This window comes from Oryzias latipes, chromosome 18 (genome assembly GCF_053564925.1).
Source record: "Oryzias latipes strain Hd-rR chromosome 18, Olatipes_Hd-rR_3.1".
NCBI lineage: Eukaryota > Metazoa > Chordata > Actinopteri > Beloniformes > Adrianichthyidae > Oryzias > Oryzias latipes.
In genome coordinates, this window is record NC_136254.1 from 30,980,582 (window position 1) to 31,007,381 (window position 26,800).

General features: G+C 43.8%; 3 protein-coding genes and 1 long non-coding RNA gene across 10 annotated transcripts in view; 2 read left to right on the top strand and 2 right to left on the bottom strand.

Moving 5' to 3' along the window:
• Window positions 1–442: 442 nt before the first annotated feature.
• LOC101175269 (uncharacterized) lies at window positions 443–19,944 on the top strand. 5 transcript variants are annotated; one of them, XM_078935751.1, is made up of 31 exons: window positions 443–592; window positions 1,455–2,463; window positions 2,550–2,611; window positions 3,749–3,787; window positions 4,082–4,297; window positions 4,388–4,575; window positions 4,656–4,864; window positions 6,511–6,572; window positions 6,663–6,748; window positions 6,868–6,978; window positions 7,067–7,098; window positions 9,399–9,566; window positions 9,642–9,767; window positions 9,870–9,908; window positions 9,992–10,117; window positions 10,186–10,312; window positions 12,463–12,633; window positions 12,706–12,740; window positions 12,827–12,991; window positions 14,852–14,986; window positions 15,088–15,126; window positions 15,430–15,570; window positions 15,668–15,753; window positions 15,860–15,883; window positions 16,159–17,332; window positions 17,414–17,489; window positions 17,898–18,005; window positions 18,074–18,235; window positions 19,353–19,463; window positions 19,544–19,665; window positions 19,738–19,944. In XM_078935751.1, the coding sequence occupies exons 2-31, from the start codon at window positions 1,678–1,680 to the stop codon at window positions 19,789–19,791; spliced, it is 4,980 nt and encodes a 1,659-aa protein (XP_078791877.1). In that variant the 5' UTR covers window positions 443–592; window positions 1,455–1,677; the 3' UTR covers window positions 19,792–19,944. The 5 variants fall into 5 exon arrangements, with proteins under 5 accessions (XP_078791877.1, XP_078791875.1, XP_023822157.1 ...); XM_023966389.2 differs by having other exon boundaries at window positions 453–592; window positions 1,451–2,463; XM_078935749.1 differs by lacking the exon at window positions 9,870–9,908 and having other exon boundaries at window positions 9,642–9,839; window positions 9,995–10,117.
• On the bottom strand, window positions 4,689–5,464 carry LOC105356356 (uncharacterized). Its single transcript, XR_013650829.1, has 4 exons — window positions 5,334–5,464; window positions 5,181–5,213; window positions 4,973–5,048; window positions 4,689–4,825 (listed from the first exon to the last, which is right to left on the bottom strand). It is a non-coding gene; the product is annotated as an uncharacterized LOC105356356 (long non-coding RNA).
• Window positions 19,945–20,090: 146 nt separating the features above from the next.
• The window catches only part of LOC101175026 (uncharacterized), a 31,811-nt gene continuing 25,101 nt past the window's right edge, over window positions 20,091–26,800 (top strand). For 2 of the 3 annotated variants that reach the window (XM_011487296.4, XM_078935745.1), the window contains exons 1-3: window positions 20,091–20,224; window positions 23,379–25,229; window positions 25,802–25,863. In XM_011487296.4, coding sequence (XP_011485598.1) covers window positions 23,571–25,229; window positions 25,802–25,863 — 1,721 coding nt within the window. In that variant the 5' untranslated portion in view covers window positions 20,091–20,224; window positions 23,379–23,570. The remainder of the gene's footprint in view (window positions 20,225–23,378; window positions 25,230–25,801; window positions 25,864–26,800) is intronic. The other variant, XM_078935746.1, reaches the window with a different exon arrangement.
• The window catches only part of LOC105356355 (uncharacterized), a 71,853-nt gene continuing 66,205 nt past the window's right edge, over window positions 21,153–26,800 (bottom strand). Inside the window, exon 44 of the mRNA XM_078935743.1 lies at window positions 21,153–21,272. Coding sequence (XP_078791869.1) covers window positions 21,198–21,272 — 75 coding nt within the window. The 3' untranslated portion in view covers window positions 21,153–21,197. The remainder of the gene's footprint in view (window positions 21,273–26,800) is intronic.

A 26,800-nucleotide genomic window follows, 5' to 3' on the forward strand; every position in this document is an offset into this window, starting at 1 on the left:
GGGAAGCATCGAACTGTCATGCTGTCAATGTCCTCCCCATGAGGCGTGCAAAAAGCGTCCCAGTCCGTGGACCCCAGACAGTCCTGCAGGGCCTGCTCCGTTTCTGGGGTCCACCTCCTCACGCGTTCCCGCAGGGCATTAGGGACACAGTTCGGGATACGGTGAACCAGGTTATGGTCAGACCTGCCGAGGGGGCGGAGGGCTGTAGCTCTGTATGCATTCTTTGCATTTGCATACAGAAGATCCAGAGTTTTATTTTCCCGGATGGGACAGTTCACATACTGAGCGAATATATATATATATACAAACATAAATATAAATATATGATATATATATAAACATAAATATAAATATATTATATATATATAAACATAAATATATATAAATTATATAAAAGCTACTTAGATGCCACCAAAGGCAATAGAAAGCATTGTCATGTGGGCGCCGTCGACCTCACCAAGATGGCGTCGCGCTCCGCCGCCGTCGGCTAGGCTTCCCAAGCGGGCGTGTCTTCTCTAGCGACATAACTCATTGGTAGATGCTTCGTCGACCTGTAAATGTCCAGAGAAGAAGAAAGAAGCAACTGCTGGAGGTAAAAAGTTTCTCAGAAATATATTACGGATTCATTTAAAATCATAGTGTCGAGCTGAAATTGTATCTGTGTTGTGTTCATGGCGTTTATTTGAATAAAAAGCACGCGGTAAGTTAACTTTTAAAAAAAAAAAAAATTTGCTATTTGAAGAAACTTTTGGTTTGTTTTCATGTTCATGTGCCTTTGGAGACGTCGTTTGACGTAAAAACGTTTAAAGTGTCGAAGAAAAGTCGTGAATGTGTGTTTAGGGGGAAATCTGCGGTTTTTCTGCAGGGGTATATGTTAGAAACTTAAAGTTTATGCTCTTTATTGTGTATCTGTGTGATGTTTCGTTGTAAAAATTAAGTTTTTGTAAGTTGTAAACTTATGAGTAAAAAAGGTCTAAATTGTACGACTATAAAGTCCTACAATTATGGTTAAAAAAGTTATACGATAATGGGAAAAAAAGAATTTATAACAAAAAAATGTTGTAAGTTTATGCATAAAAAGTCCTAATATTAAAAATATTCCTTCTTTTTGAAAATAAAACGGATGTACGAATTTCACCAAATTTGCTTTGCTTTTTTTCTGGTAAATGTACAACTTTATTTTACTTTTTTAATCATACGTTTACAATTTTATTTTCTGAAAACATGACTTAATCCTGGTAAAACGTTGACTGTTTTTCTCTGTTGTATTGAACAAATCGACACTTGAATGTGACATATATTACTGACAGGAAGTTGATCTTATTCTGAAAGGGTTGGATCACGGTGCATCTCCGTTACATCTCTGAAGCTGGAAAGGAGCCTTTTTTCTAACATAGTTCTTGTGTTTTTCTTGTCTTCTTTGAAAAATGTCCTGCTTTATGGGAATAAGGAAGACCTGTGGGGTCCTGAGAAGTTCTCAGAGACGTCTTCTTCTCGTCGGACATCTGTAGAGGACGAAACCATCCTGAATTTCTCAATCATTGTGGTCCTTCGTCTGAGGATCACACAACCTGGTTGACGTCAGGTTCTCACGAATGGAGCGACTCTGGTGCCGATTCGAGCTCATGAGGCCGGTTAGGAACCTTTGACAGATCCACCAGAGAACGAGAAAGCGGGATGGACGCCTTCAGAGAACGGTTGAGCGCAGAAAAGCCCGGACATCCACCACAAGAGCAGCCTGAGCCCCCTCAGCTCAAGTTCACCGCAGAAGCTGCTGTCGCCCTCCTGCAGCGTTTTGGACTTGAGAAGGAGGACCTGGAGGAACTTGTGCTTTACCCCGAAGACCAGATGACTCCGATCAAGCTGGCCGAGATCCTGAGGAAGATTCGTGAAGAGAAGGACCAAAGATCTGGTCTGGAGTCCTGCAGGAGTCTGCGTGAAGATGAAGGTCCTGCTGGAAGGATGATTGGATTCAACGATGGAGGAACTTCTTCTTCGGTCGCCTCTCACAGTTCCAGCCTTAAAAGTGGAAAATCGTTGCAGGAATCAAAGACCTCATCTGCTGAGAGACCAAAGCTGAAACCCAAACAAAGTCTCAAATCCAAGGTCTCTAAATCTGCTCCTCCGCCTCTGAAGAAGAAGAAGAAACCAGGAGCTCTGGAAACTGTCCAGACTGATGGGAAGAACAGCAGCTGTAAAAGGTCCGGTAAAGCGTTAGCAGCTGCTAAACCTGTGACACCTGCAAAGAAACGTAAGCAGGAGGATCAAGAACCAAGCGTCTCTGGACCTCCAACTAAACTAACAGCCGTCCATGCAGCACCTTCTCACTCCAGCAGACAATTCCCAACCGAGGTTCTCCGGAGTCTGCCCACGCCAGCCATGATTCAGGACTACGCTGCAGAAACGCCCAGGGTGTTTCCTCATTCCTGCTGTCTGTGCAGCAAAGACTCTGCGGATATGATGGTAGGTGAACGTCGAAACGCCTCCTTTCTGCTCAAAGGGAAGCGCGTTTGGTCAAAGAGTCACCTGCTCCTCTGCTGCTTTGGCAGGACTGGTTCTTCCATCAGACCAGCAGCCTTCACCTCCTGAACTGCACGCTGCTGCGGAAGCGGTCAGTCCTTTTTACCCTTAACCCTTTGGCCAAAAGATTCCAAAGCTTCAGAAGCTTCAAAACTCAATAAGCTTCAAAATTCAATAAACTTTAAAGAAAAATTCAAAAGCTTCAGAAGCTTCAAAAGCTTCAGAAGCTTCAAAACTCAATAAGCTTCAAAACTCAATAAGCTTTAAAGAAGGACTCAAACGTTTCAAAAGATTATAAAGAAAGTTTAAATATCTACACACACATACAAAAGATTTAAAAATTACAAAGGAAAGATTCAAAAGCTTCAGAAGCCTCAAAATTCAATAAGCTTTAAAAAAAGGATTCAAAAGATTAAAAAAAGTTTAAATATATATATATATATATATATATATATATATATATATATATATATACACACAAGAGATTTAGAAAATTCAAAAAGTTTCAGAAGCTTCAAAATTTAATAAGCTTTAAAGAAAGCTTCAGAAGCTTCAAAGCTCAATAAGCTTCAGAAGCTTCAAAGCTCAATAAGCTTCAGAAGCTTCAAAGCTCAATAAGCTTCAAAAGCTTCAGATGCTTCAAAATTCAGTTTCAAGTTTCCAAAGCTCCAAAATAAACTTTGAAAAGCTTCAAAAATCTCAAAAGATATGTAAAATAAAGATTCAAAATATTAAAAGAAATATACTGGTACAAAAGATTTAGAAGATTAATAAGAAACATTCAAAAGCTTCAAAATGTTCAAAAGCCTTCAAAGAAAGTTTCAAATTTTTCAAAAGATTGGAAAAAATAAAAATTCAAGCGCTAGAAATGGCTTGAAAGCTGAAAAAGATTCAAAAGAAAGACTCAAAGTTTCAAAGGAAAGTTTTAAAAGGTTAAAAAACGACAAGACTCAAAGCTTCAAAACTTTAAAAACATTAAAAAAAGATTTAGAAGATTCAACAGAAAGATTTACATTTTTCAAAAGATTCTAGGACAGATTCCATAAGATACTATTAACTCAAAAGATTCAGAAGCTTCAAAAGCTTCAAATGTCCAAAAGCATTAAAAACACGACTTCCTGTTGGGTTTATAAATGTCTAAGGAGGAAAAACCTTTGAGTTTATGTTTTACAGATTCTGCCAGACAGGAAGTGGTTTTATCAATGGATACGTTTTTGCTTCTCCACAGGTTCCCAGACTGGGACGGCGAGGTGAGGTCCATCCGGAGGTGAGACACGCTTCCACGCCACACTGTTCTGCTCTGGGGGCTCATCACCCACAGATGGGGGCTGGAGGGGTTGAGTCGGCTCTGAACTCTTCAGTCTTCAACCCTTCAGTCCTCTGTGCTGAGCTCTGCCTGAAATGTCCGTTTGGATTTAATTTGATCAATTTATTATTTTATTAGGGTGCTTTTATTTTGGAATTCATCCTTTTGGGATGCTGTCATCCAAAAAAACACGCATCACACCAGGAGCTCTGTGTGGATCATTTTGTTTTCTTCTGTTTTGGTGGCCTCGTGCAGAGAGGCGTCACATTGGCGGCAGCCTCACGCTTCGTGGCGCCCTCAGGAAAAACGCCGGCGGAGCTGGGACGGTCCCTCCCGGAGTCCTCCAGATTTGCCTCCCAGCAGGTCCCGCTCTCGCAGCCCTCACCGCCAACGTGGAAGCAGCGCTCAGCAGGACAGGAGAGGCCGCCGCTCACCCGGCCTCCACCGCCGCCGAGACTCCAGGGAGAGGAGGTGAGGGAGCCGAAGCCCGCGGCGGCAGTCAGGGTCCAGGTGTTTTTTTTTTTTACTCAGGAAACGGGCGATTCTTTCCTCTTACGTTAGGTCCCGGTCTCCCTCCGGGTCTCCACACCGCAAGTCCAGCTCTGCGGACAGAGGGAACCCGTCCAGACGGGGAGACGTGACGCCCGGAGCTCCTCCATCTCCCAGGAGGAGCCGTGGAAGGAGCTCCTCTACGGTAACCCCCCTGAGCAACGCAGAGAGGGTGGCGAAGAGGATGCTGAAAAACTCAGGTGTGCTGAGGAGGAAGAAAAAAGCTTCCCGCCGCTGCCACAGCAGCGCCAAACCTGAGCCTGTGCTTTGGTCCTTGCAGCCGTCCAGGTTCTGTCCAGGCAGTCGGATGTGCAGACAGCAGTCAGAACTTTAGCTCCCGTCCTGCTGGCCGAACTGGCCAAGATGGCGTCCCCGTCCTCGCCGTGCGAGGCAGAAACACTGGAGCTGGCTAAGAAGGTGGCCAAGAAGCTGTCCAAAGAGAAGCCCGTCCTAAAAAAAAGCAAAAGGGTCACGGCTGGAAGTGTAAAGGTAGGCTCCTACACACAGGTAACTCCACCTTTACTGGTTCAAAGCTTTTTATTTGAATTATTTTCTTCTTTCAGAAATAAACATTTAGACTGATGCATGATGCTTCACCTTTGTGTGTTTCTGTCTCTGCTGCTGAAAGATTCATGTTTGACCTCTTGATGTTCATCAGGAGGATCCTCAGTTTCTGTAACGCATCAATTCAAATTAACTTTATTAATCCCAGAGAAGTTATACAAAATTAAAACAAAAAATTGAAAAAAATTGTTTGGCAGATTTGATCCAAAAAAAATAATCCATGTAAGAGTTTAAAAAGTACCTTTTGTATGAATGTAAAGTCCAGCTTGTTTAGCTGTGAAGCAATAATTACAAATTCATTCAAATATTTATTTAAGTAAATAAAAGTATTGAGTGATTCACACTGTACTCAGGTTTGGAAACAATCATGACAACATGATCCAAAGAGGCTTACCATGGCTGAGGTGCAGCTGTGGTGGGCGGGGCTTGTTTAGCGTGGCTGTAGATGGATTACAATACCGGGAGGGGGGCATAGTGACGTAAAAAAAAAAGTCGTATCTCAACACTGCTTATCTACAATATGTAGATGCCATTCAAACACAGAAGCACACACGCAGCCAACATAACAGTTCTCAATAGGTCCCCCACCTCTTCCACATCTTCCAGACAATGCACAGACGGGGTGGGGGTGGGGGTAGTGCAAATGCTGAGGTCATGAAGGGATGAGCAGTAAGTGTCGTCCTTCGCACACAGTAGTTGTTCACACACTCTGTGTTTTGGTGGAGTCGAGGCCAGCAGCTCCTCCACTCATGAGTCCGATTAGATTAAACTCTTCAGGGCTACAGCAGTTGTTTGTTCTACCCGCTCAAGTCCTTGACTGGTCATGCACATTTTGATCCCAGAAGAGGGCAATTTAGACCAGTCATCCCTCAATTTAGGCAGAAAAGGGTTGGCATCAATCTTCCACACGAGTTCAAGGGTCACGAGCTGAGGATGGGCTTAGGTTGTGTCAGAATTCCCGCCCTAACTCCTAAAAAACGACACACTGCGGGACGATCTAGTACCCTGCATCTTTAAAACAATTCAGACACGGATTCATCACGTGGGATGGTTCAGGCTCCCACGGCGTGCGTTGATTTCTGATGATGCAGCCGTTATTCCGCTTACAGCTTACAGTATGGTCATTTGTTTTTTCAGTTTAGATCGCTCTTTGTTCACAAAAAGTGGACTATTTGTTAGGTGGTGCAGTTAAAAAGTACTTGAAGGTTTTTGTTAATGGATATTTACTCGACACTGGTTTATTCCAACAGACTGACCCAGCATGTAAGAAGGGTTTATGGGAATTTTGTTATTTTAGGTTCTGTTTAATAAAGCGTAATTTCTACGTCACAAAAAAACCAACAGCGTTTTTTTCGTTTGCTCCCAATTCACAACAATCTGAAGCTAGAAATACTCAGAAATGCAGTTTTAAGCGTAGTTTTTGTTTATATTTATGACACAAGGTCCTGCTCACAACACCAATAAACACTGTTTTCATAGGAGTTGGTCTATAAAAACGGCACCTTCTTTTGTTTAGTTGTTGGTTTGCACAGGATTTGGTGGATGGATTGTGTTGATTTTTGTCTCCACAGAGTGCAGCTTCCAAGAAGCTTCAGTCCAAAGTCTCAGTGGACAAGAAGAAAGCTCTGAAGAAGTGAGTCGTGTTTATGCCAGGATTAAACTCCTCTCTCCTTTAGAGGTTCAGAGGTTCTGATAGAGACTCATAACGATGCCTCGTCTTTAGAAAAGCCGCTGTGAAAGTCAAAGCCGTCCGGCCCAAGCAGACCAGAACAAAGAACCCAGGAGGAACACAGCCGATCCAGAAGAAACGTTCGTAGTCACTGTTCAGAGGCTCCATGTTGGATCATGTTGGAATAAAACATGTGGAGATGTTTAAGGATGATGTCTCAATGCTGCTCAATTCCAATGTTCTGCTTCTCTGACTCTAGCTGGGGAACCGGTGAAGGAGCTGGTGTCGGCCGGCTGTGTTTCCGCGGCCGCTGTCACGTCATCGACAGTCGGAGAGCGTCTGGAAGAGAACCTGACTCTGACACATTTCCGTACGTGGAGCGTCCATCGCCGGGTCTCATCTTCCTCGCTCCGTCGTCCGTGTTGTTAATGTTTTTTTTTCCTCCCACTGTTTTGCAGATTGCTTCGACATCCTCGAGCTGATGGAGAACGTGAGTTATCCCCTTTGTGTTCGCCTTACTAGCTTTTAACATTCTCACCGCCATGCTAACTGGAGGTCTCTGACCTGCTGCAGAGCCCCCAGTTCTCTGTTCGTCTTTGTCAGCGTTCACACCGGCCTCGTCCAATAAATGCCTAAGTAAACGAGCTTATATGATCATTTCTGGCTTCCACAGTCAAAAGTCTCTTATTCTGGCGTCGCTACGGCAGTTTCTACGATCGCTTACGAACTCTAGCTACAAAACCTGCAACCATTAAAGGGAAACTAGATGAACTTTGACCAATCGGGGGCTCTGATGTATGGATGTTATCCCCTTGAATCCATGGAAGTGCCCATCGTTTGAAAATCCATCATGGAGGACAAATTAGTAATTCTGGTTTTGTGCCCGATCACAATTCTATGTCACCAAGTCTTTCATGTCATGAAATGGAGCTGTGAAAAAAAAAACCTCTGGAGCAGGGTTCATGAGATTTCCACTCCATGGACATTTTGCACCAATCCTTGCACACACCAATAACTGTTAACCAATGCGCTAGCAAACTGGACTGAGAAGCCCCTCCCCCTAATGTTCCAAACAGGAAGTACCTGCTGGTTCCAAGAAGCCAAAATCCCACAGACTTCTATAGAGAAATAAGCAGATGTTACTCAGTCATTATATTGGTCAGAATAAACATTCTTGCCCTGATACCTTTTATTAACATGGTCTTGATAATCCTTTTTGTTTTTATTATTATATTTTTTTGTGTAGTGCAAATTATACGAGTTCTAAACTGACCAATAAGACGCCTCAATAAAAGCAAGTGTTCTCAGGTCGAGCATTCGAAACATTGGATGGACAGATTTTGTGTAATCCACTTTCAAGTGGTAGCGGTGTGGACTTCGTCTGTCTCCAACATGGCGACTGAATCGACCTTATTTGGTTGGAACCAAATCAAACTTTATTTATAAAAAAAACGCTTCTCATACCATGGGCAACTCAAAGCACTATAATATTTTAAAAACAAACACACAATATTACAATCCAAACCCACCTTTCCCACTCCCCTCCGTTAACACACACAACCCATGACCCCACACACAATCAATACTGATAACAGTAACTCCTAAAAGAAACTTAAAGGCCCGTACACACCGGGACGAATTTCGCGCGCGATTTTCGCCGACGTTTAACGCCTCGTGACTAAACAAAGGGCACCAATGAGAGCGTGCACACCGACGCGAAAAAACGCCACGCGTCAAAGCGTCAAAGAAAAAAACGCCTCGGGTTCGTTTTTTTTTTTTTTTGGCGCGCCGCGTCGACATCTATTTGACCAATAAAAACGGCGCTTTTGCACACGTGTCTGGAGCCTCTGACGTTACAGTAAAACACAACTTGGGGGCGCTCAAACACAAAACTGCCTTGCTGAGCACATATACCAGCGAAGAAGATAGACGCCGAGTTGCATCTACACAGCCGCGAAGAAATAATGACGGACATTCTAAAATATCCCCGAACCAAGCACCAGTTGGAGCTACTGGTGCTTGAAATATTCATGTTTTCTTTGTATGATTCTGACAAGCGCGTAAATACTTGCTCTCTTCTTCTGAGTGAAAAGCGACTTTAAGAAGCGTAAAGTTGCGCGGCGCCACCTTGTGTACAGGGGTATTTCTGTTTTACATTAAGCGCCATCTAATGTCAGGGAATGAAATTGCATGTTCGCTCGGCTCATCGTCAGCGAAAATCGCCTGGGTGTGAACACAAAAAACGCGGCGAAAAACGCTGGCGAATAACGCCTGGCGAATATTCGTCCCGGTGTGTACGGGCCTTAAGGCTTGGCTCTGCTGTGAGGAAACAGTATTTGGGAATCTCTTCATACCAAGAGCCGCTCGGCCGTAGAAACATGTGCCAACCCACAACGGGACAGCAAAGGGTCCACTTCACAGCCGTGAGGCTACACTGTTAAACTCTAACCGCCCCAGCGAGGGCGCCAACCACGGCAGCAACCACCGACCGAGCCAGAAAGCCCTGTTAGAAAAAAAGATGTGTGGGTGACATCACACTTACTGTAGTTCTCACATGCGGTCAATGACGTGGAGGAAAGCATCCGGTAGCTTTTTCAAAATAAAGCCTCCTTCAAAATAATATAAGTGACTGCTCTGTACCAAGTGACCTCACGCACTGACCCGGTCCCTGCCAAAGTTTCAGCATTTCCTTGTCTGTAAAGAACTGTTTTCCATATAAGCTCTAAGACGCCGCGTCTTGCCGGGCTCTCCACCAAAACGGAGACTTCTGATCGCCTTTGATCTTTGCAGAGTTCAAAGAAAACCAAGCAGCTGCTGAACATAAAGCAGATGCTCATAACCAACCTGCCCCAGTATCACGACGGCTGCTACACCCAGGGAGAGCTGGCCAAGGTGCTCTGCCCCTTTGGGTTCGAACTCGGGGAGGACAACATCTACGTCATTCCTCAGACACAAACAGTGGGTATTGGGTCTCTCAAACATTTCCACGCATGAGATTTCGTTTCTAATCGTTTTAATTCTGTGGCCCTCCAGGCTGTGGTCCAGATGGTGGATTCTGCAGACCTTCAGAGAGCCGTGGGCGCCTCTGCTGAAGGGGTCTTCTTCAAAGAGTCCCGGCTTGGTTTCGCAGCTTTATCGACTAAGATCAGCATGCAGCCGGTCAGCCAGTCTGGATTAGCTTTAAGAATCCAAACGTCCACAGCACCAGACAGTCCAGTCAGGCGCAGACAGGTCATCTAAAGTCTGTCTTTTATCTTTCAGTTTGGCTTTTATAAAGATCTGATGAAAAAGATGTCTTTTGTAAGTAGCATGCAGATGCACAAACACACACACACCTGATCCAGTTACCTGTTCTGAATGATCCCTCGTTGTTTGTGGAGCAGAAGGTGACGGATGACGGAACGAGCACCGTCTTCATCCAGGACATCTCCCCATGTGAAGTCAGGAAGCTCCGGGACGCTTTGAGGAAAATCGGCTCTGTCAAGAACTTTCTGCCTTTGCTTAACAAGGTTAAAAAGGCGCGTGACGGGACACCGCCGGTGACCCCACAGCGGCTCATCCGTTCCGTTTGTTCCAGGTCTTCGTGGAGTTCGAGTCCACCCTAGATGTCGACCGGCTCGGAGTTTGGTTCGGCCTCCTGAAACGAGGCTTCGGCTGCAGGGTGTACAGGTTGAAAACCCCCACGAGCTCTTCAACGGCGCTGCGTGAGTCCGTTCCCACGTTTTGCGCGGCGCTAGAGGAGCTGGCAGTGACCAGACTCCGCCCCTAAATGAAGATCCCATTGTTCTGAAAAAACAAAGTCTCACTCCGATCATCTTTTGATCTATTTTCAAAACGTTCCCAGTGGTCTTTTCATTATAATTATGCTGGGTAACATTTAAATACCTATGTTCTTTTTTTGGGACATAGTTTCTGCAGAGCAGCAGGAGTGCATTAAAAAGTCACCTCTGAGTTTTGGTCGGGACCGTTTGCACGAAGCAACCCAGCCCCAAAACGGATCTGTTTACGAATCTCTCCTGCTAGCTTATTACAGCCCCAAGCTAACGTTAGCGGTGCAACAAAAATACTGGAGCTATCCAGGCGTAAAGTTTGGATCAGGATACCAACTCAACAACTTTGAACTCCTCGGTTGTTTACACAACTAACCTAAAGGCCTGTTCACACCGGGACGAATTTCGCCGGCGATTTTCGCCGACGTTTAACGCCTCGTGACTAAACATGATTCTGACAAGCGCGTAAATACTTGCTCTCTTCTTCTGAGTGAAAAGCGACTTTAAGAATCGTAAAGTTGCGCAGCGCCACCTTGTGTACAGGAGTATTTCTGTTTACATTAAGCGCCATCTAATGTCAGGGAATGAAATTGCATGTTCGCTCGGCTCAATCTCAGCGAAAATCGCCTGGGTGTGAACACAAAAGACGTGGCGAAAAACGCTGGCGAATAACGCCTGGCGAATATTCGTCCCGGTGTGTACGGGCCTTAATTCAAACCGATTCGGACGCAGAAAAATGAACCGTCTTCGGATTCCGCCGTAAAATCCCCTGGTTTACGTTAATTGCATAACCCCCCTACCACCATGCCTGCTACCTGCTTTTCTCCACTTCAGAATCAGTTAGAATGACATTAATTTCGTAAACGGTGGAAGAGTTTTGGTGATTCCAAGGCCTCTGGAGCTGTAGCTCTGGTTTTAAAGTGTTGACATACTATCGGAACAAGTAGGAATTGGCTTAATAACGGAAGTTCTTTTAAAACCTGAGCAAAGTGGAGCTAGCTGCAGTACACAAAGTAACCACTAGGGGCTTGTTACTACAGTAGGGTGGTTTGTTTCCTTACGGCTTACAGTAAAATAAACATTGTGCCAAAAAAGTTTTAAATATTTTACGTCACAATTGACCTCCAAATTCCTTTCGGCGGATGCCTGTCCTTCTTTAGATCCTCAATGTTCCTCCTAGCATCCAAATGCAGTTTCCGTTCACGGAAAATGACAGATTCTGTTCATCCTGCTTTAGGGAAACCATCTGGTCACATAAGGACACTTTATCTGACAATAGCTGTCAAGTTTTGTCTTCTGGCGGCCGTGGTGCAGGTGGAAGGGCGGTCGTCCTCTGATCGAAGTTTACAAGTTCGATATGTCCAAGTGTCCTTAGGCAAGAAACTGCCTCTGGTGGACGGTTCAGTAGAAGAGCGCCTATCCGTGTGTGGATGAAACTGTGACTGTATAGCGCTTTGGGCCTTGTAAGGAAGGTGGAAAAGCGCCACACAAGTACACGCCATTTACCATTCTCTCCTTCGAGAACTTCTTTCATATGATGGTCTGCACCATCTTGTTCTTGCAAGACCCTGACCTCAAAAGTATCTCTTGATCACCTTCCCTTCATCAAACCTTTGCAGTCACATAGGCTGTATCCGAATTCCCACCCTAAACCCTAACTACTAAACAACTATCTAGTACAGGACTATGTCGTACCCTGGATTTTAAATTCAATTCGGACACCATGCTCACTACTTTAAAAAAAAAGACTGAACATGACGTAACTGATTTAACCAAGTTAAAATCTAATTGATCATTTATGAGTTCACTGAGTTCTGAAAATAAAAACGTTGATGGTTTGTGTGAAAAAGCATCTTCTTTGCTAAAATTGTTCAACCGCAATGCATTGTGGTCTATATTCGCCAATCTAGTGAGCATCGATGCACACTGCTTTTTCATAGAGGCGAATAGAAAATTTTCTAGGGCACTTGATTTGGGAATTGTAGATCCGGACAGCACTACAATATATAGTGCACTATAGTGAGTAGTGAAGGAATTCGAATATAACCATAACCTTTTCAGAACTTCTAAATTTCCTTCTGCAGCTCCGAGACTCCCGGCGAAGGCCTTACCCGACAACAGAGACATCGTCAACGGAGTGATCGTCCTCGTCACCAAGTGTGACGTTCCAGAGGGCAGCACCTCGCCGTTTTGGATCCCCATGACAACCGTTCCTTATTTGTTCCCAACGGCGTCTGCCTGGTTCATCATTCCAAGTATGAGACGAGGGACAGGAACCCCAGAGGTGTTAACGCAGCAGCTAACCGTGTCCATATCTGACTTTCCAGATTACGTCACGGTGAAGGCAACGCCGGACATCCAGGTTCTTGATTTCAGTGTTCATTGGAAATCTGGAATACATTCATAGGTTTAAGATTCTCATCTTCAAACAAACCACCTGTCCAACAGACCGCCGGCCCGATAGGCTCCAAGTTCTGCACCGTCATGCTGACTGGTCTACCAGAAGGAAACTACACGTTCACAGATATCACCAAGCGGGTGTCTCCTTATTTCCCCAAAGAAGATGATTCCGTTCTCTCCTCCAGGGTGGTCGTCCTGCCACTGCAGAGAAGGGTGAGGAGTTAAGCCTGCAGAACAACGCTGATGTTTCTGAGAGTCAACCTGACTGAAATCCATCAAGTCTGACGGTTTCTAAAGTGAGGAGAGCTGAAGATGCAAAAGGAACACTTTCAGACAGAACATTGAAATATAGATTACGATACCTGCTAAACAAACATGTTCCTCACCGAAGTTTATGTTTTTTTTCAAAAATGCTTCAACAGAAATCCAGAAAAAACATTTAAATGGAGATGTTTGGTCTCCACCCATCAATGGAGATGTTTGGTCTCCATCCATCAATGGAGATGTTTGGTCTCCATCCATCAATGGAGATGTTTGGTCTCCACCTATCAATGGAGATGTTTGGTCTCCATTGATGTTTGGTCTCCATGCATCAATGGAGATGTTTGGTCTCCATGCATCAATGGAGATGTTTGGTCTCCATGCATCAATGGAGATGTTTGGTCTCCATTGATGTTTGGTCTCCACCCATCAATGGAGATGTTTGGTCTCCATCCATCAATGGAGATGTTTGGTCTCCACCTATCAATGGAGATGTTTGGTCTCCATTGATGTTTGGTCTCCATGCATCAATGGAGATGTTTGGTCTCCATGCATCAATGGAGATGTTTGGTCTCCACCCATCAATGGAGATGTTTGGTCTCCATTGATGTTTGGTCTCCATGCATCAATGGAGATGTTTGGTCTCCACCCATCAATGGAGATGTTTGGTCTCCATTGATGTTTGGTCTCCATGCATCAATGGAGATGTTTGGTCTCCACCCATCAATGGAGATGTTTGGTCTCCATGCATCAATGGAGATGTTTGGTCTCCATGCATCAATGGAGATGTTTGGTCTCCATGCATCAATGGAGATGTTTGGTCTCCACCCATCAATGGAGATGTTTGGTCTCCATTGATGTTTGGTCTCCATGCATCAATGGAGATGTTTGGTCTCCATCCATCAATGGAGATGTTTGGTCTCCACCCATCAATGGAGATGTTTGGTCTCCATCCATCAATGGAGATGTTTGGTCTCCATTGATGTTTGGTCTCCATGCATCAGTGGAGATGTTTGGTCTCTACCCATCAATGGAGATGTTTGGTCTCCACCCATCAATGGAGATGTTTGGTCTCCACCTATCAATGGAGATGTTTGGTCTCCACCCATCAATGGAGATGTTTGGTCTCCATTGATGTTTGGTCTCCATGCATCAGTGGAGATGTTTGGTCTCCACCCATCAATTGAGATGTTTGGTCTCCATTGATGTTTGGTCTCCATGCATCAGTGGAGATGTTTGGTCTCTACCCATCAATGGAGATGTTTGGTCTCCACCTATCAATGGAGATGTTTGGTCTCCACCCATCAATGGAGATGTTTGGTCTCCATTGATGTTTGGCCTCCATTGATGTTTGGTCTCTATGCATCAATGAAAATGTTTGGTCTCCACCCATCAATGGAAATGTTTGGTCTCCACCCATCAATGGAGATGTTTGGTCTCCATTGATGTTTGGTCTCTATGCATCAATGAAAATGTTTGGTCTCCACCCATCAATGAAAATGTTTGGTCTCCACCCATCAATGAAAATGTTTGGTCTCCACCCATCAATGGAGATGTTTGGTCTCCACCCATCAATGGAGATGTTTGGTTATCTGTGCTCTGTGTAGATCAAATAGCACTTCTTGATACTTGAGATTTTTCTGGAAGGTGGAAGTGTGATGGTTGGGACTGGAGCTTTTTGACCTGTAAAACTTCAAGCTTTCTAAACGAATAAATAAAAAGAAGCTAATGATGTTTTTATGTGAAGATAACTCACTTTTGGGTCAAATCTTGTCTTTTGTTTTTGTCTCTGCCTCCTTCGTTATCCTGCAGGCGTTTATCTTCTTTAACAACTGGAACATGTGCTCCACGTTTGCTGAAGACTGCCTCCGGAGTCCGGTTACGGTCAGAGGCTGCCATCTGAACATCCACTTTGTGCTGGAGGACATGCATCTCCATTCCAGTGAGGTATGGGAAACCAGGCCTTTCATCCTAGGAGTAAAATGTTAAAAACTAACAAATCTTTTCAAGCTAATAGTTTACATATTGATGGGCGTGTCTCTTTCCAGGTGGTCATGTACAGAAATCTGATGAAATGGAGCAACGGTGTAAGTTTTCTACATTATTTTGATGAAGTTTGCAAATGTTCTTTTGTTTTTGATTTGATATTATTTTGAAGGAGCTTTCTCCAAAACGGTAAGAGTCTTTTTTGTTTTTCATTGATCACTTCAAAGGTTTAGCATCTGACAAAACTGGCTAACAGAGTTTCTGTGCCCCCCTGTGGTCACTTAAAGAACTGCAGCTTGAGTTGGTTTCTTTTCTAAATGAGAAACATTTTACTTCCTATTTGTAGATTTTTTTCTTTCTTTCTGGGAGTCGTCACTCATTAAAAAAAACGGATTATTTTCTAGTATCTTCCTCAACGTGAATGTTTGGAGGAGCGACTGCTGCTGGTAGAAATCTTCCAGACGTCTGTGTTGCTCATCGAGATGGTCGTGAACGTCGTGGCATCGATCGCTCCCTTCGTCAGCTTCCTGCCGCTCGCCAACACCGTACGACACACACGCCCGCTGTCTTCCAGTTCACCTCCTTTCATTAGGATGCTAAACGTTAGTAGATTTTGACTGTTGGAATCCTCCTCTTCCTCAGATCTACATCGAGATGGCTGAACCCAGAGGAGTGAAGGAGGTGGTGAACAATTCTTCCCTGAGGTCTCGGTTCACAGAAGATGTTTGGTACTCCTCCATTTATTTACGGCCGCTCTCGACAGCTTACAGTCCCAAGTTCTCAAAAAAAAAGTACATATCAATTTGATTATGATCTCGTCTTTCCTCTCGACAGGATGAAGATCCGATACATTCGACCGTAAGTATTGAGGTTGTCTGTAAAATATGAGGTTTCGAGATCAGATCCAGAAATGCATGATGGGAATGAAACGTCAAGAGAAAGTCAATATTTGATTAAACTTGATCATTATCAGAAAAATCCCACAACAACACATTAAAAACACCAAAAACTTCTTTTTTTTACTGCAATTTACTGAACAAATGGAGATCTAACCGTAGAAAACCCTTAAACGTTTCAGGACCGGGAAAGAAACAGACGATTTTTCACTAAATCCCCCTCTTGGCTGCTTTCAGGTTCAGTGTTAAAGTCCTCAGTGAGAACTTGCAGGACTGCCAGCAGGAGACAGGAACCCATCCCACCTGTACACCTCTTCAAACCAGTTCCTCTGAACCGGCCCCCTCTGTCGGTTTCAAACCGACAACTTCAGCTGCAGCGACTCAAAGCCTGAGGGAGACTTCTGCCGACTCCGTCTCTGACTCCCCTTCCCCACTTGGCCCCTCAGCAGCTCCTCTGCCGACGCACGACCGTATGGCTCAAGAAGGGCGGGTTGAGATGGAAACGTCAGATCTCCATAGCAACCAGGACGGTAGCGAGGAGGCCAGGTCACCTGGACCAGAGCGCGGAGAGAGCAGAAACCAAATCCTGATGGAGACCAGAGCGATCCAGGTGGATTCAAAAGATGAATCGCCCACCAAGAGGCCTTCCAGAGTCCAAGCTGGAACCGTTCAGGAAGAGGAAGACGCTCATCTGAAGTCTGATCCTTTGAAGGATCAACCACCTGCTGCAGAGACTCAGTCGGTGCGATGTGGTCATGTGACCGTGGAAATGCTTCCTGAAGAGGAGAATCCTCCAAACCAGCAGCAGGAGGAGAAGGTTGGAGGATACCAGACGGGAGCCGAGGACGAAGCTCCAACCAAAGAGGCTGAAGGACTCGAAAGTGCTTCTCTGACCAGTTCTGCCTCCGACGGGAGGGAGGAAGCGGTCATGGAGCCAGATGAGGGAGCTTCAGAGGAGCCAGCCCAGAAACTCAAGGAGGAGCCGATAAAAGAGGAGGATCCTGCTGGAGGAACGTCTCCTGGGCTGCATCACGTGAAGGTTGAGAGTCTAGATGGGTCAGACGATCGTGTCGAGGAGGCCTGTGAGGATCCTTCAAGGTCAGAGCGAGCTGGTCCAGAAGAAAGGCCCACCGCCGGAGAGCAGCCAGCAGCAGGGGTCATTGGAGACCCTCCAGCAGCAGCAGGGGTCATTGGAGACCCTCCAGCAGCAGCAGGGGTCAGAGGAGACCCTCCAGCAGCAGCAGGGGTCATTGGAGACCCTCCAGCAGCAGCAGGGGTCAGAGGAGACCCTCCAGCAGCAGCAGGGGTCAGAGGAGACCCTCCAGCAGCAGCAGGGCTCAGAGGAGACCCTCCAGCAGCAGCAGGGGTCAGAGGAGACCCTCAGACACTGCAGGAACCTCAGCGGTTTGAGGTGAAAACGGAAACCCCCCCAACGGCGTGAGTTTAGTGTCAGTCTCAATAAATGTTCATCTCAAAGACTTTCCATCTCCAGGTCGATTTGGCTGCACGTGAAGACGACCGCCTGAACGTCTCAAGACCAACCAAACGCAAACTGGGAGACGACACAGGTCTGTTTTCTTTGGAAACATCCGATTAGGATAGATTGGGATTACGTTTTTATGTTTTTTTAACAGGTTTTTTTTATCGGTTTGAAGAAAAGTTGTGTGTATTTTCTTGGGTGGAGTGGCCTCAAAGTGACCTATTTGATTTTTCAACAATGCAGACTTGCACAAAGCCTGGGATTTTAACCCCCAACCAACCAATGAACCACCAGCTGCTCAGCCTTTAAATCTATGTTCTCCATGGAAAGGTCCTGTCCTTTAGATTCAAAGGACAAGATGCTCCGTTCTGCTCGTTTTCTGTCGTCAGACATCATTTATTTTGAGGAACAGCAATGTTTGGCAGTTGAATGTCATCAAAAAGGGTTCATTAAACGTTAAAGTTGTGTTTCTGTTTGGTACTTTTTGTCGTTTTAGAGGAAACGTTGAAGCCAGACGAGATGGGAAGAACTCCAGAAGACCTGCAGAAACCAGCAGCAAACAGACCCAGAGGCCGACCCAGGAAGAAGATGGGAGTGGCTAACGGTAGAACGCGGCGAGGATCCGCGGCGGCCGGCGACAAACATCCGTTTGATTCGTGTCGTGTGTTGCAGTGAGGAAGTCTCCAAAAGGAAAACCCGAGAGTCCAGGAGCGGAGAGGAGAGAGGAGGACGGGAAAACATCTGCTGGCCCAGAAGCCTTCACTCCAGAGATCCAAAAAAGAGCAAAGGATGCTGGGAATCGGCCCACGAAAGAAAAAGACGAAGAAGTTACAGGTACTAGAACCCAAATCCTTACGTCCAACCAGATGGAGAAACATCAGGAAAATGTCCTCAACGTTCTGTCTCAACCACAGGGTTCCTGCAGCGAAAAAGGTGTAGCTTTATGCAACAGATGTTCTTTTTCTTAGTTCTGAACGTCTTTGCTGACGTTTGTTTCCTGTTTGTGAAAAGTCCGAGCCTCGGAGAAAGTTCCAGCAGGCTCCTCCAGCGACACATAATGTATTTAGCACACAATACACAGCAGAAAATCTGAGTTTAGTTCATACTGTCACTCATAAATGCTGCTATTAAATACAGATGTTTTAAGTATTTCTGTAGATTTCACACTAGTTGGATGTTTTCCTTTTTTCTAGATTTTCTCTAAACTTATTTGTCAAAACAAAGATTGTGTCTACATAAAGAAGCTCCACACGCTCCTGAAACATTATCCTAATGATCACACAGAAAATTCAGGGGGGGAGTGAACGCTCATTGCACTAATAGACAATCTTTGCAGGAAATTTTTCTTCTGAATTATTAAAGTTAATTTTACAAATTTTCTTTATTCATTTTGGGTATTAGCAATTACCACAGCCAAAAATAAAGAGATGTATTAACAGCAGTCAAAGAAAAAATGGCCTCAAGTAGAACAAAACATGTTTTTTATTTCATTTTGGGTTCTCCAGGATTAAAGTCTCACTCGGATCGTCTTTTGATCTATTTCCAAAGTTTTCCCATTTGTCTTTTGATGATGATTTCACTGTTTTAAGGCAAGAATAATAAAAATATAAACATGTTTTCTAGGAGGTAGTTTCTGCAGAGCGGCAGTTATTGGCTGTAGGTGTTGGTATAAGTGGCCCACGTCCCCCCCATCCAGGCAATGGCATGCTCCCCCCGCTAGCTTACAGCCCTCCAACCCGTAGGATTCTCGTCGTGTTTTTGATTGACAGCAGAGATTCCCCCCAAACGCCTTCAGTGTAATCTGGACAGTGTTTTCAAAATATGGTTAATATATAATAATAATATGGTTAAATATAGAATTCTTTCAGCTTGTTTTGATTTTGGCAGAAAACCTAAGCTTAGCTGCATTCGTTATTTTTCATATTTGGGTTCAGTGACTGTTCTTGTTCAGTTTCCAGACCACAAGCGAGACGACTCGTTCATCTGGAAGGAACTCAAACTCGGTCTGGACGCGTCCCCGCCCGCTCCATACTCCAGCCGTTCAACCCGAACCGCTCCTACGGTGAGAGACGGGCGCCGCTCAGAGGCCCACGTCACCTGAACGCATGGAAAACCTCCTCTGGCCTTTATGCTGCTCTGCAGGTCAGGAGTTCACCGTCCCCACCAAAGCGTTTTACTGTAACCTCTGCTCGGTTTTCTACATGAGAGAGACGGCGGAGGACGACCTACACTGCTGCAGCAAGCTGCACTACGACAAGCTGCGGGTACGAGGACGCGTCAGGGACGCCACGCCTCCTGCGCCTCCTCGCCCTCATCTTCCTCCTCGTTTTTTTCAGGAATACTTCCAGAAGAGAGCACAGCTGAGAAAATGTTCCAGGAAGTTGAGGTGAATCTTCAGCCTGCCCTGATTGGTCAGCTTTAAGCTCCGCCCACCACAGTATTTGAAATCTTCAAATTTCAACGGAGAAAGTTTTACATTTGTGTGCTTTTCTTGTTTTTGTATTTTTAGTAAAAAAAAAACGAATAAAAGATTTTTCATTGAACTATTTTTCCATTATGACTGAATTATTAATTACAAAATTTGATCAATTTAATTTTGCAAAATGCAGACGTCTAAAAACTTTAACCAAAGTCATGCCACCTCTGCGTCAGCAGGGGGCAGCATTACACACACTAGTGTACAGCTCGCCGGAAACCATTTAAAGAAGAAGAAAAAAGTAACCAGCATGCACCGCGCACCGGTCGATTTTCGGAGCGCTGCGTCCTCCGCTTAGTTTATTTACTTCTCGATCGTGAACCTTCGGAAATATTTTCACAAGAAGGGTATGTAAACAAAATGAAAATGTTGACATTTTTAACCGTTAATATGTCTGACGTCTTTCAGTGGGGTTTAGCTAGCGTTGTTAGCTAACGTTTAGCTAATGTTTTGCTCGGATAATAAAAGCACTTTTCTTAGTTAAATAAATAAAAAATAATAATAAAACTACAGAAAATTCTCAGATTAATATTGTTTTTTAGTTTAATTTGAGTTTAAAGTCACCTTAGCTGGCCACAGTTAAACAGATATATTTATTATTATGATTGATTATGATGTTAATATTTAGCACATCTGAATATATTTAGTTTAAAAATACAAAAATAGCCACATAAATTTTCCTCATTGTTATTTTGAATTTACGAATTTTTCTCGATATAATGCAAATGATATCGTCATCTCAGAAACAAGTGTTATCTCAGTAAACTAGCTTAAAAAATAGTGTTTTGCAGATGTGGCTGATGTCGGCTTCCGTAGTTTACGGAAAAGTTCTTTGATGTAATTCTTTTGAAGTCCTTTACCTCCCACCTGGTTGGTTAGCTGCAGAACTTTGGAAGAGGTTTTGTCATGGGGAAATGTTTGGTGATGTCAAGGAAAAAACAATAGAAATACTTTAACCTACTGTCGAGTTCTTTGTTTTGTAAGAAGGAAAACTACAAATTTCGAAAAGAAAAACCTCCTGAAGTTGTTTGAATTTTTAGTTAGTCACTGTGTGAATGAAAACTTTGGTTGATTTTTCATCCTTTATGAGAGCTTGGGTTTTTTTTTTTCCCGAATCCTGCTGCTAATTACCTGGATCAGGTGTGTTTTTACCGATGAGAGGCTACAATGGTGGGTCAGTTTGAGAACATGCAGGACACAAACCCTCAAAGCTTGCAGTTTGGAACCTGTGGCTTAAGCCCTGGTCTTGTCTGATCTCAGAAGCTAAGCAGATCTGGTTAGTCCCTGGATGGGAGACCGACCGGGGCCACCAGGTGCTGTCTATGCTGTACTGTTACTGGAACCAAATGGGGACTCTGCAGTGTTTTCAAAATGCCATTCCCAAGTCTGGATCATCTGAAAGGAAAAGCAAACATTTAAAGTGATGCCAACAGAACTTGATTTAAGCTTTAATCGAGAGTTTTTTTGGTGTGGAGGTCCTGTGGTGGAGGGTTCCAAAGGTGTAAAGCACTGGCTGTATCAGATAACTGGAGTGGAGGTGAGTGGGACTTCACCCAGAGAAAAGGTTTTACTTCCATTTCCAAGTCCACTCAATCGTCTTTGTTTTGTCTTGCCAATACGAATGTCGTCTCGTTGAAGCCAGGCGTCAGAGAGCAGCGATTGGTTGCAGTCGGTGCGAGTCAATGTTTCTATGGCAACCACTCACCAATTACTAGTGGTGAGCGGGCCACATGACACCTGTCAAAGGGTTCAGGCTCCACCTACTTCTATTGAGGCGTCCGATTGGCCAGTTAATGAGTTGAACTACAGAATAATTATCATGAAGAAAAATTCGTAATATAGAGAACATGTTGCAAGAAAAGGTAGCAATGTAAAGATGGGTATTCTGACGTATAGATTGAGAAGTCAGTGGGATCTGCTGAACGCTGTCCACCTCATGGTGGAAGGATGTGGAGATGGAGTGGAAGAAAACTTAAGGATAGGGTGGGTGGAGATCAGAGAGATGAGTGACGGGTTATGAAAAATTTTAAAAGTGAGGAGGAAAATTGTGAAATGGAACGGCAGTAGTCTTCAGAAAATGATCTGAACAGCTGAGTTTTGATTATATTTATTTATTGAGTTTCATGGCAGACTAAAAAGGAGGGATAGTGGATAAGGGATGGGACTAATGGCTGAATCACAACAGCTTTGGTTGAAAAAACTGTCCGTTTCTAGAGTGCAAGTGGAAAAATGCTATTGATGCGAAATGACTAGTGTGAGTCGAGTCAAGAACCCAAACTCTTCACCTGAGAATATCAGTGGTGTAGCATCAGTTTCTTTTAAAGCTATTTTGTTCATTCTTTAGGATGTAAAACATGTGCTTGTGTTGGTTTCTAATGTTCTAGTTTAGCTAAATTTATAAATGAAAGGTTTTCACTTTGAGTATAATCAAAGTTTTGTTAAAACAGTTTCTCTCAGGGAAACAAAATTGTTTTTAAAATGGAAATTGAGCACCTCTCTTTGTCTTTTTCATGACGATTAAAAGAGATGTAAATGTATAGAAATATTGGATGAAATATTAAGAATGGGTTGTCATCTGAATGTAAATAAGAGTCCAAAAAGAGTTTTTCTAAAATAAAATACCAGGAAGAAAGACACGTTTTACAAACCAACAAAACCACATCATAAGCTTTTACGTTTTTATCATATTAACTGCAATAAAACCATATAATAGGCTGAAGTAGAAAACTTTCACATCTGTAAGTTGAACTTGGTTTTTCTTGTCTTTTTCTAAGATTCTGACATTTGAAACTGAAAATAAACATCAAGGCAAACCCAAACAACGTTACTGTAGTTATTTTATTTAAACAAGCATGTATTTATTCAAATAATTGCCAGGAGATCTGCTGAAATAAGAAGTGGAATAAAAGCTAAGACCTGTTTTATACACAAAGGATGTGCCGCTCATGGGACCCCCCCCCCCCCCCCCCCCATATTGTTGAAGAGTCCAGCCTGCTGACTCCTAGACAGAGATGTTTGACCACAGCCAACTCTTCATTTAACAATTTTTTTTTAAATCTAACAATGTGAAGCTCCAGTTTATCCAGCGATGGTCGATGGGTCAACGTTCTACTGCAAGGCAAACAGGATCCAAGTCCCAACCGGATTGTGAGGTTTTTGTTTTCTAGTTTTATTTTTTTGTACAGGGTCCAGATTTTCATTTGATTTTATACTCAATAAAGTTTGGAAACTCTCTGGAAAATTCTGTCCTGGTTTCTTTTCCCCTAGAAATTCACTCAGGAATTCTGGATTCCGGTTCTCATGTTTTTTCTGAACAAATGTGTCTAATCTGTCCAAAGTCCAGATTTTACTTTTGCATTACTTTCTATTATTTTACTGTCTTTTCTCCTGTTATTTTTAAATGGAACTTGAAGCAGGAAGGACACATTCTGTCATCTGCCACCCAGATGATGAATTTTATTCTCACTTGTTATTTTTTAACTGTCTTTTTTATCTTTTCAGCTCTTTGCTGTTGTCTCCCTACTTCTGCTGAAGGTTCTGGACCCCTGGGGAACTTGTACCTGAGGCCATCCGGTTTTGTGACTGATGCTATCAAGGGGCCCACCAGCACCTTTTGTGGATTAAAATGCTTCTGTTTTTGTTTTGGTTACACGCGTAACCCTTTTTAATTTCATTTGTTGGCCATTTGTGAGAATGTCCTACCGGCAATATCCGTTGCCCCCTGGCAGTCAAGGCTCCCAGGGCCAGTATGGGCTTTCTAGACCAGATTCAGAGAGGGACTCTTGGAGGGCACATCCACCCTTTGGTACTCAGCCCACATTTAACCCCTCTGTGGCGTCTTCCGCAAGACATTCCAGCTCTGATGTGACGATTCAGCCAAGGCAAAGTCTAACAGATATATACAAAACCCAACAAAGTGGTTCTCTGATGGTGGAGAGGACGAACGAGTATTTAGACGAGTACGTAAAAAGAGCCAGAAACGAGGGGAGACATCAGCCCGATGAAAGAAATGCTTACTCAAGCAGCACTGAATTAGACAAGTTTTGGTCCACAAGCACAGGGGTCAACAATCCAACATCAACAACCTTTCAGGCACATCAATTTGATGTTCAACTTGGTGCCAACTCTAGATTTGACCCACTGTCAGGTTTATCTGAATTTGAAAGAAGCGATGATCGTGTGCCAACCACTTTTGAAAGACGTGATGATGAACGATACATTCCAGGTTCGGTACCAGACAAATCTGGACCTCCTGAAGCTCCCCATGGTTCCAAAAACTTACCAGAGTTGGCAGCCAACATCCTTGTACGCTTTGGACTTGACAGAGAAGATCTGCAGTACTTACTGACCTACCCAGAGGATCAGATTACCTTCGACAATCTGCCTGAAATCTTGAGGCAGATTCGCAGTCGGAAAGAAAAAGAATCTACACCTCCAAGACCATCTGTCCCTGAGCTGCACACCACCACGCCCCCCTTTAGTGGAATGAATAGAACAATTGGTTCTGGAGGAGTAGAGCCATCCAAGGACAAAGTTCCATCAGACCCAAACCTAGTTATTGACTATGGACATACTGGGAAGTATAGTCAAGTTGGAAATGAAAGACTTAAAGGGTTTGGCACTGATTCAGGCAGGGAACAATATCATACTAGTAACAAAACAAAAGTTGAGGGAAAGAGCTCCAACCAGGCTCCAAAGAAAGCCTTCACCCCTTTTACTATCGCAAAGAAAGATTCTGAAAAAGTACCTCTAAAAGCAGGAACTTCTAAGGGCTTTCGCTTACAAGAAAGTTCAGATTCTGAATCATCTTCAAAATCTGAATCGCCAGATTCTGAAAAGCGAAGAAAATCTTATGGCCACAGGCACGCTGATAGAAAACATGACCGTGGCTTTAAGGACCAGAGTAAAAGTCAAAGACATGGACATCGTCGAGACGTCTCAGACAAAAGAAAGAAGGACAAAGTTCCGAGACAAGAGAAGCAAAAGAGTCCTGAACAGCAGCACAAACTTTTGAGCCAGCTGGACCAGGTGCTGCAACAACTTCAAAGGAGCCAGGTGCCCCCTGCCCAGCAAACTTTCCCCGGGTTACAAACAAGCCATGTTTTGCTGCCTCCACCTTTTCCCAACACAAAACCAGGCTCTGCGTTTCCTCCTGGTCTGCCTCAGCCAGACTCTCGTTTTACCAACTACAGTCAAATGATGACCCGACCTCCACCGTGGCATTATACAACCACGAGGATGGACTTTGACGGGCAGCCAACCCCCGCCATGATCAATGACTATGTTTCAACCACGCCGAAGATGTTTCCACACATCTGCACTCTGTGTAATGTAATTAATCCCATCATGAGGGTAAGTGAACTGTTGTTCACCCTTGGCCCCATTGGTTCGAGCCTCATTGTAGTCGCTCTGCAGTGTACGGTTACATTGTTGGGGATGCAGACACAGGCTTGGTTGGACTCATATGGGGCCAACCCTGTGTTTCAAAATATAAAGATGTTCTTACATTTGAAACGTTTACACAGATCGGATCCTCAGAAAAAAAAACCCAACTGCATCCTCATTCTTTGTTTAAGTATTCTGAGTCTTGTTTCCCAAGCTGTTAGTTTTTTTTTCCTGATCCAAAACTACCCAGACAACTTCCTTCCTGCCCTGGAGATCACAAAATCAAGATTTTTTTTTTTTATTGTTATGGGGTTAAAATAAAGTCTCTTGAAGATTCTCCTTTAATTTGTTCTCATATTTCTTGTTTTTAAAATGTCAAATGATCTTCACAGAGTTACTAGTAACACAACAAAACAATTCCTTCAAGACAACAAAAACAAATTGGAAATTTAAATCAACAAGATAAATTGAACAATTAAGGGTTGTTGGCTAAGTAATTGGAGTAATAGGTGAATATTAATTATTTTTTTGACTTTTAGGATTGGCTTTCCCACCAGAATACAAGCCAGCATCTCGAAAACTGCAAACTCTTCCGAATACAGTGAGTACTTTTCTGTTATGCTGCTGTTACTGTACGTTAGCTTCAGTTCACTAGAGAAAAAGGTGACTGTGAAAGTTTATTAGGTACAATGTGTTAGCAACAGCGCATTTGCAAAAGTGTGTTACCTACAGTGCGTTTCAAAAGTATGTAGGTGAGAGTGTGTCAGTGAAAAGGGAGTTGGGCACTGCATTAGCAAAAGTATGTTAGCCACAGTGCGTTAGCAACAGTTTATTAGTGAAAGTCTCCAAGTGAAAGTGCCTTAGCAAAAGTGTTTTACCTACAATGCTTTAGCTACACTGTGTGTAGCGGCTGTGGGCTTATGAGCCGCTAGAGAGGCTGCGGCAGGTCCTGTTTGCGACGCGCTCCACAAAAAAATATGAACAAGAAATCCACTTTGTTTGTGTGTCGTGATTTATTCCACTTCATCGTTGCCACAGATGACACATGATACGATCCATCAAAGCAGAGTTCATAATCATGTATAGAAGCGGTCAACAAAAAATACTGGGCCCTGTGCACCCTCTCTGTATCAAACCAACAAACCGAACTAACACAGGTGACAGGTGCACCTAAATGACGTCTTAACTAATCACGTGACCAAAAAAGGGGAATTATAAACAAACATGATAATGGCGACTACACTGTGTGAGTGACAATTTGCTAACGAAAATATATTGGTGACATCCATTAGCAGTGCAATAGCAAAAGTGTTTTTGTGACAGTGTGCTAGCAGAAATGTGTTTGTGACTGTGTGACGGCGACAGCGAGTTAGTGAGGGTGCCTTAGCGACAGCGAGTTAGTGAGGGTGCCTTAGCGACAGCGAGTTAGTGAGGGTGCCTTAGCGACAGGGAATTAGTGAGGGTGCCTTAGCGACAGCGTGTTAGTGAGGGTGCATTAGCGACGGTTTGTTAGTGAGGGTGCCTTAGCGACAGCGAGT